The 8,788-nt window shown below is 49.3% G+C and overlaps 1 protein-coding gene and 1 long non-coding RNA gene across 2 annotated transcripts; both read right to left on the bottom strand.

Annotated features, from left to right (window-relative positions):
• Positions 1–603: 603 nt before the first annotated feature.
• cep295 (centrosomal protein 295) lies at positions 604–6,413 on the bottom strand. The gene is made up of 9 exons (XM_061217655.1): positions 6,408–6,413; positions 6,150–6,277; positions 5,730–5,823; positions 5,533–5,646; positions 2,678–2,818; positions 1,861–2,044; positions 1,469–1,633; positions 869–1,057; positions 604–788 (listed from the first exon to the last, which is right to left on the bottom strand). The coding sequence occupies exons 1-9, from the start codon at positions 6,411–6,413 to the stop codon at positions 604–606; spliced, it is 1,206 nt and encodes a 401-aa protein (XP_061073639.1).
• Positions 6,414–6,416: 3 nt separating this feature from the next.
• On the bottom strand, positions 6,417–7,646 carry LOC133107291 (uncharacterized). Its single transcript, XR_009704589.1, has 3 exons — positions 7,456–7,646; positions 6,893–7,043; positions 6,417–6,612 (listed from the first exon to the last, which is right to left on the bottom strand). It is a non-coding gene; the product is annotated as an uncharacterized LOC133107291 (long non-coding RNA).
• Between the last annotated feature and the right edge of the window lie 1,142 nt (positions 7,647–8,788).

The raw sequence follows: 8,788 nt of genomic DNA, 5'->3' as shown, positions 1-8,788 counted from the left end.
CTGCAAGTGTAGAGCACGGTCACTGACCCAGCAGATATAGCAGACCTGTAAAGACAATAGAGTGGCTGTAAAACCAAGATCTTCTGTAAAGCTGGCCCACCTGAGGACACGCAGCAGGGGCGGAGGGCTCTTCACGCACGGGGACTTCCTGTCGGACATCGTTTTCAGGACCTCCCTGAACAGCAGTCTGCAACCCTGCTTTCTCCTGCCGGGCCTGGTGCAGGTGGAGCTCCAGACTCCTCCTCTCCACCTCCAGCCGCTCCAAGAGCTCCATCTGCTCCTGCTTCTGCCGCTCGATCTGATCCTGCTTCTGCCGCTCAATCTGATCCTGCTTCTGCTTCTGCTGCTCCATCTGCTCCTGCTGCTCCTGCTGCCAGCGCAAGAGGGGCCGCTTTACATTTACATTAACGGCATTTTGGCAGACGCTCTTATCCAGAGCAACGTACAGTTGATTAGACTAAGCAGGAGACAATCCTCCCCTGGAGCAATGCAGGGTTAAGGGCCTTGCTCAAGGGCCCAACGGCTGTGCGGATCTTATTGTGGATACACCGGGATTAGAACCACCGACCTTGCACGTCCCAGTCATTTACCTTAACCACTACACTACAGGCCCCTATCAATGTAAAATAAGAGACTTGGCAGTAAAGTTTCACAGATTCTCAAACAGACAGGAAGTGACATGCGCACCCGCTTACTCCTCTCCTCCGCAGCCAGGCGGACTCCAACCGCTCGCGATTGGTCAGGCGGCAAAGTTCCAGCAACGACGGACTCCCCGGTGGTCTCTTGACCTGGAAGAGAAGGCGAGGTTCAGCGACAGGGCATCCCCACGCCCGGAGCCGAAAGTGGAGCGGACAGGAAGAGGGGGGACCTGGGGAAGGCAGGCGCTGGTCCGGAGGCGGGGGGCCGGGGGGCAGGCGTCCCGTCCGGTCCCCGCTGGCTAAAGAGCCGCTCTCGATGGTCAGGTCCGCACTGCGGCCGCTCCACTGGCTCCTCTGGCTCCGGATCCGCTCCAGCAGCTTCTTCAGTGCGTGTGGAGGGGCGCCCTCTGGTGCCGCCGCTGGGAAGTACAGCAGCATGGAAACCACCCGAGTCAAACATCACTCATTTAAACGCTACGCACCACCTTCACCGGTCCAGATTGCAAAGCACTCGTGATGCATTATAGACGTGGATTTACGAAAGCAAGCAGTGAGAATAGAATTAAAGCTGGTCAAGCATTATACCAAAAAAACACCCAAAGTGACCTTAAACCAGAACAAAATATTTGACCCAAAAATTTAAAGTATGCACACTCCAGGCAGGTAATTGTGTCAGACTGCAATAAATGGCCCGTCAGACAAAAGCTCAAGACTGCAATCGTGCCCTAGAAGGAATGGATGTGCAGTCGTGGTCTGATGGATTTGTAGTTAAGTGAGCCGACCTGCAGCTGCCTGCTACCTGGCCCTGAGTAATAATGTTACTGTGGAACCTTGTGCTTCCGCGGGGGGCGATGGGGGCCGGGGGTCCAGGGCGTCAGGCTCTGCTCCAGGCAGCACGTCAGGTTCCAGGGTCACGTCCAGGTCCTCGTCATGGGCGTCGGAGGACAAGGCAAGTGGCTCCGGAACCAACTGCAGGACCAGATCTCCCTTTATTCCTGCAGAGCCCAACCAAGAGGAGGGGGGGGGTCAAAGTTCTGCAGACCAAACGTGTGCACTACCTCAAAAAACCGTCACAGTGTACAGATAAACAAGTATGACCAAAAACATAAGACAAGACTATGTTTTTGTTTTTGTTTCTTGTGACAAAGTAGGCCAAAGTATTACATGAAATATGGGGTTATAATGACAGAAACATCAGGTAACAGAAACAGAAAGGGCGTACGTCTCTCTCCCGTGTACATGTCCTCGAAGGCAAACTCCAGGTCCCGCTGCCGGTCCTCCCTCACTTCCTGCCGGCTGTAGAGGGGCTGGAGGGCGTGCTGGGGCATCTGGGCCACGGCCCGGCGGCGCCTCAGCAGGTCCGCATGCTGCATGTGCGCAAGCTCCTGTAGGAGGCGCTCTCTGTCCTGCGCACGCACACACGCACACACAGCACGCACGCACACACAGCACGCACGCACAGCGCACACACAGCGCACACACAGCGCACACACAGCGCACACACAGCGCACACACAGCGCACACACAGCGCACACACAGCGCACACACAGCGCACACACAGCGCACACACAGCGCACACACAGCGCACACACAGCGCACACACAGCGCACACACAGCGCACACACAGCGCACACACAGCGCACACACAGCGCACACACAGCGCACACACAGCGCACACACAGCGCACACACAGCGCACACACAGCGCACACACAGCGCACACACAGCGCACACACAGCGCACACACAGCACACACACAGCACACACACAGCACACACACAGCACACACACAGCACACACACAGCACACACACAGCACACACACAGCACACACACAGCAACATTTACATTCACATTCACTTTCATCATTTCAGTATCCATCTCCCTGCCACCTTTCATCTACTGTTACCCTATGACACACAAGGAACCGCTAAAACGATGCTTTAATTACCAAGGCTTACCAGGCAGGACAGATTAAAGCACTGAGTGCAGGTGGGAGGTCGGGAGGTCAGGGGGTCAGGGGGCAGGAGGTCAGGAGTACCTGGGTGAGATGCTCCTTCCTCAGGGCGTGGCTCCCCCTCAGCCGGGCCTTGGCCAGCTGCTCCCTCCTCTCACGCTCACCCTCCTTCGCCAGCTCCTCCAGACGATCGCCCTCCTCCTCCGCCACGCGCCGGGCGTCTGGCTACAGCCGCAACACGGGGCAACGGTCAGCGCGCGGCAACGGTCAACGCGGGGCAACGGTCAACACACACCTCACTGTTCCCAAACACCAGGAACATCTCAACAACACACAGCAAGAGTCAACACACAGCATGTCAGCAATCACACACCTCACTGTTCCCAAAGACCAGGAACATCTCAACAGCACACAGCAACAGTCAACACACAGCATGTCAGCAATCACACACCTCACTGTTCCCAAAGACCAGGAACATCTCAACAACACACAGCAACAGTCAACGGTCAACACACGGCACGGTCAACACAGAGGCATCTGCTGTAGAACACCCGCAGATCATCATCTTGCACCTACCCATTTCGTCACTGGGGGCAAAATACAAATCAATAAAACAAAGCTACAATTAAACAGCTAAAAAGGAACATCTGCCTACCTTGTAGTAAGTTACTTCACAGCTCACAATAGGCAACTACAACACTTACATTTAGCAGACGGTCCCACCCAGAGGAAGGCAAGCAAGTACCTCTGCAGTCACTCTGCAGCCTGCTCTATGCATTCACCCGATTAATCTGAGCAATCGCTCAAACAACATTCCCACAATGTTCCCACAACGGTGTGTAAAGACGCAGCAGGTAGAACACCAGCGCAGTTACAAGAAAGAAAAAGGACACATTCAAATTAAATATACATATTGATCTTAGTTTGCATTAAGTGACACTACATGGGTTTTGCTACAATAATCTTTTGGCGAAGTATAGCAATTCCAGTTCACTGGGGCTGCTGGCTACTTTTCCAATTAGCCTAATAAAAATGTAACAATCTCAACCTCCTGAATAAGATGAGGGGGTTTGCCAGGAAAACATTGTAATAAAATGCACAAATACTCATAAGTCGTGGAAATTACACATTACATCATCCTGGCTAGACGTCAGTCATGTTTGCCATGAATGGTAAAACAATAAATCACTGTGTCAAATGTGTTCTGCAAATATTTGAGGATTACGACAATGGAAAGCGTTTTTAAATCACTTTTAAATGTATAGGTTGGACTAGCTTTGTCGCCACCTTGTGGCAGACGCACTATAATGTGCTGAACGCAGCCTGTAGCCTAGTAGCCATGGTACTGGGACCTGGAAGATCAGTGGTTCAAGCCCAGTTGTTGCCACTATAAGACATGCTGTTGGACCCTGCATAGTTTACAGTCTAATCAACTGTACGTCACTTTGGACAAAAGCGTCAGCTTTTAAATAACTACTGTACTGAATAAACATACAGATTGATAGAGACTGATGTCACAGTTCTCCGGCAGAGGGCCGGCAGACATGAGGAACAATTGAGGCCCCAGGGCGCAGGTAGCCCCAGGGCGCAGGTAGCCCCAGGGCGCAGGTAGCCCCAGGGCGCAGGTAGCCCCAGGGCGCAGGTAGCGCCAGGGCGCAGGTAGCTCCAGGGCGCAGGTAGCTCCAGGGCGCAGGTAGCTCCAAGGCGCAGGTAGCGCCAGGGCGCAGTCCATCCGGACACTCTTGTACTTCTGTGGGAGTGCACGGCATCCCGGTGGCAGGGCACTCAGGCTTCCATTGAAACACCATTATATTTCCTCCCTGCTCCTACCAGCACAGCGTCGAGCACTCAAGGCTGGATTCAGGTGCGACATTAGCTCAGGAGGTCAGAGCTGGACATTAGCTCAGGAGGTAAGAGCTGGACATTAGCTCAGGAGGTAAGAGCTGGACATTAGCTCAGGAGGTAAGAGCTGGACATTAGCTCAGGAGGTAAGAGCTGGACATTAGCTCAGGAGGTAAGAGCTGGACATTAGCTCAGGAGGTCAGAGCTGGACATTAGCTCAGGAGGTCAGAGCTGGACATTAGCTCAGGAGGTCAGAGCTGGACATTAGCTCAGGAGGTAAGAGCTGGACATTAGCTCAGGAGGTAAGAGCTGGACATTAGCTCAGGAGGTCAGAGCTGGACATTAGCTCAGGAGGTCAGAGCTGGACATTAGCTCAGGAGGTCAGAGCTGGACATTAGCTCAGGAGGTAAGAGCTGGACATTAGCTCAGGAGGTCAGAGCTGGACATTAGCTCAGGAGGTCAGAGCTGGACATTAGCTCAGGAGGTCAGAGCTGGACATTAGCTCAGGAGGTCAGAGCTGGACATTAGCTCAGGAGGCAGGAGCTGGACATTAGCTCAGGAGGCAGGAGCTGGACATTAGCTCAGGAGGTAAGAGCTGCAGGCTCTGCCTTGCAGGGCAGCCTGTAGCTTTCGGTGTGCAAGTGTGAATGGGTGAATGAGAATTTGCATAGCCCTAGTTGCAGGAAAAATCTATATAAATGCAGTCCATTTACCATTTGTTTATTTAACCAAAAACAAAGCCATTACACGTGTTAAGGACTAAAAACAAAACTGTGTTCACTGCCCTAGCCCAAAACAAAACCTGCATCGATTATTCACCTGAATTCACCCAAATTGATTTCATATTGAGCTTTGTGGGGAAACGTGTGGATCAGGGTCCTGCCACTAACTGTCGAGACAACTCAACAACGCTGCCCACTCCACAATGATGCAAAACAAATTCTGTGTCATTTAACTGACGCTTTTCTCCAAAGCGACTTACATTTCATTATCCTAGGCAATCGTGGCTACCGTACCTTAAGCACTAGACTACAGGCTGTCCTAGCGATACAAGGAGAGGACGTTTAGTGCAGCGCTGGCCGTCTGACAGAGCTTACCTGCTCAGTGTCCTCTTCACGGTCCACAGCCGTCTCGGGCATATGGAAATGTGTGACGGTGAAATTATCTACATCAGATATTTTGACTGGGGGTGGCTTCTTCGCCTCAATTTTCTGAAAAGAAAAGGGCAATGAATAATAACAATACAAAGGGCACTGCCGATAGCATTAGCTTTTGTTGAGGAAAAATGACTGACCTCAAAAGGTTCCGGAGAAGGGGGTGGGAGACTGGCCACTTTTGCAGCCCTCTCCTTCTCCACCAGTATTGCTTTTTTCCTGGCTTGGATGTGTCTGTGTGAGAGAGAGAGAGAGAGAGGTTTAAAGAAAATGTACTCTACTAGCATTGAGGAACCATTTGTAAAGACAAAGAAAAAACACACTAGATACACAGCTTCTACATTTAGCCAGTGCCGTTTGTGGAAGTGCCGTTTGTGGAAGTTGTAATTCCCCAAGGTAAATTCTGCAGAGAACAGGTTTTCAGGCCATTCTGGTTCAAAACGGAGGCACGTAACCCTGTGTTGGCACTTGAGCAGCTGTGCAGTGGTGCAGTGGTGCAGCGGGGCAGCTGTGCAGTGGTGCAGTGGTGCAGCGGGGCAGCTGTGTAGTGGTGGGCTCACCGGGTCTGCACCTCCTGCTGTCTCAGCTTCTGGGTCTTCAACACCCTCAGAGCCTCCCGGTGTCGCTCAGCTGCCCTCTCATGCTGTTCCTCTGCCTTCTGTGCGATGGCCTCCAGGTCTGGTTCCTGCTACAACAAACAGTATTCACAATCACAATTAAAGAAATGATTTAAAAGACAATGCATCTGAAGAAAAAATTGCAAGGTCTGGGGGGGGGGGGGGGGGGGAGAAGAGAGATTCGACAAGCATCTCTGGAACTTGCATTTTCTTTGGCATTCCGATGACCCTCGCCTAAAGTATTGAGGCTGTCCTGATAGATCTTTTCCAGGGCCTGCAACTTCTCGCTTTGCTGTCTCTGCCATTCCTCCTGCAGCTGGTCAGACAGGTTCTGAAGTTCACGGTCACGTCGGCGCTGCACCTCCTTGCGTATCTGTAGGGCAATGCACCGCTCTTGCTCTCGAACCTGCAATACATACAATCCATGCGGACAAGACATACTCAGGACAAATCCCAACAATGAAGCGAAATCAGTGGCAGTACACCTAAATATATGCTTAGTGAGAACTGACAGACAAGGAACCTGAAATTTAAAATGATTTCACAAATGCACAACATGTTGTTTATTATGGCATTTGGACACGAGTTATACCAAGAAGGTGGTCATTTCGAAATAATTTGTAACGTCACTCAGCATTTGGCACTTAACGTTAACTAGTTAACATGGGCTAGTTCACCCGTCTCACCTGCTGCAATCTTAGTTTTCTTCTTCTTTCGTGTTCTTCTTTGAGGAGTTGTGCTTCTTCGTTTGGACTCAATCTTAATCTAACGTTACCCACTTTTGCAACTTTCCTCTTCATGTTTCCATAGATTGTCAAACCGGTCCATATATGTTGACTGCTGGCAAATGCAAAAGGTTTACAGGGCTTACAATCTACCTAATAACATTCCAAAAAGTTAGGGCAACGTTAATTATCGTTGACCACTCTGACTGTCTTCACATAGTTAGCCAATTACCTTAGTAACGTAACTAGTTCGCTGGCTAACTATAACGTTAGGTATTTTAGCTTGCCAGTTTAACCGTAGTGAGCTTCACATAGCTCGCCTCGTACTAGCTTACTTAGCTAGCTAGCGTGTTACATTTATGAACATCATCAAACTCATAACTATAAAGATATAGTTACATTGCGTTAAAGTATTGCCACTATTTTGCTAACTTACGACAGTCAACATTTAGCTAGCCTAGCTAACGTTCACATAAGAAACGTTCGCGTGGTTGCTAGCTAGCTAACTGGCTACATAGACTCACGTTTGGCAATGTCCTGTTTATAACACGTTATGGACCATAACCGGCTAAACTTGTCGGAGATAGCTATAGATAAACGGAATCTAATTATCTTATTCTTCTTGAAATGTGCAGCATCAGCAGCCTCAGTATAACTAACAGCTTTAAATTTTGCTTTGACGACAGCTCCTGCAGCAAACAATGAACTGTCTGGTAGTTACTACTGACGTAGTATCCGCTTTTTAAACTGCCCGCTAAAGTGGAGCGTAAGCAGCGGGATCTGTCACAACAAATGATATCCCCTTGCAAAACTATGACTACTCTATATATACATATAATCGAGATATTACATATGAAGCTAGCGGATGCAGAACCTACACGCACAAATATAATCCGTAAACAAATATGATCCGGAGGGGATAGGTTTAGCAAGGGGGATATAATTTGTTGTAACAGTGCCTTGTAGTTGCCGGGTTGTTAAATTGTGGAAAGGGTGTAATAACAGTTTTTTGAGTTGAAGAATGTCATCTGGTATGATGTGTATTCTAACCATGAAAAACATACTTTGAATCCAGACTTCAACGCTACATAGTTTGCTTATATTTAGTATTTTAGCATTCACCACTTTATTTAATAGGGAGCCGTATACCGGAAGTTTCGTTCCTGGTACAGCCCCTTTACCACAGAGAAACAGTTTTCTCTCTGATTGGTCAACGTGACATGTCACGTGAACATGGTCATGTTGTCCCTTTTGCAGATTGTAATTTGCAGTCAAACATCAATGGAATCCAATGGGAAAATAGGCTTTTTGAGAATCGCTAGGGGGCGACGTCATATCAGTTGGCGAAACTAATAGCTCGAAAGCTGGCCTCGTGTACCAGACTTCGCCGCATCAAAATCACATATCCTCCGGCGTCTCTTTATTTGAAATTCATCGGCGGTTATTGTTCCGCTAGCTAAAGCCCCGAGAGCATGGTTTTATTGCTTGAGGATGCTTCGAGTTTAATCGTTTTGTGACACGTGTACGCAGTGCATCTTATAGGCACTTCTTTTCCTCAACTGCCGTCACAACAGAACGCTGGATGCCGAAGTAATCTATGGAAATTACTTCGCTTTGAGTTTGACATAAGTCAATATATTCCAGAAAACAATTAAAACTTAGAGCTGTATTATTGATCTGTTTATAATATATCATGATCTATCTTCCTCATAAGACATTGAGCCAACTAAATGTAGACGGTAACTATTGGGCTGAGAAGTAGTGATGTCCAGTGACGAGCTTTCTTCCTGCAGAACAGGCCTGTGGCGTGAGGGGGACATGCTGATGATATTTGTAAACTCTTTCACAGTTCGGTAG

This window comes from Conger conger, chromosome 13, assembly GCF_963514075.1.
Source record: "Conger conger chromosome 13, fConCon1.1, whole genome shotgun sequence".
In the NCBI taxonomy this organism is placed as follows: Eukaryota; Metazoa; Chordata; class Actinopteri; order Anguilliformes; family Congridae; genus Conger; species Conger conger.
The sequence above is the reverse complement of the archived record's forward strand: the minus strand, read 5'-3'. Positions and strand labels throughout refer to the sequence as shown.

What these genes read in the sequence shown, in the direction of transcription:
- cep295 (XM_061217655.1), bottom strand. An exon ending in GCCCCCCGCGGAAGCACAAG is followed by an intron (nt 1,058 to 1,468) that starts GTTCCACAGTAA and finishes TGTACTTCCCAG; the next exon opens with CGGCGGCACCAGAGGGCGCC. An exon ending in CCAGCGCCTGCCTTCCCCAG is followed by an intron (nt 789 to 868) that starts GTCCCCCCTCTT and finishes CTTCTCTTCCAG; the next exon opens with GTCAAGAGACCACCGGGGAG.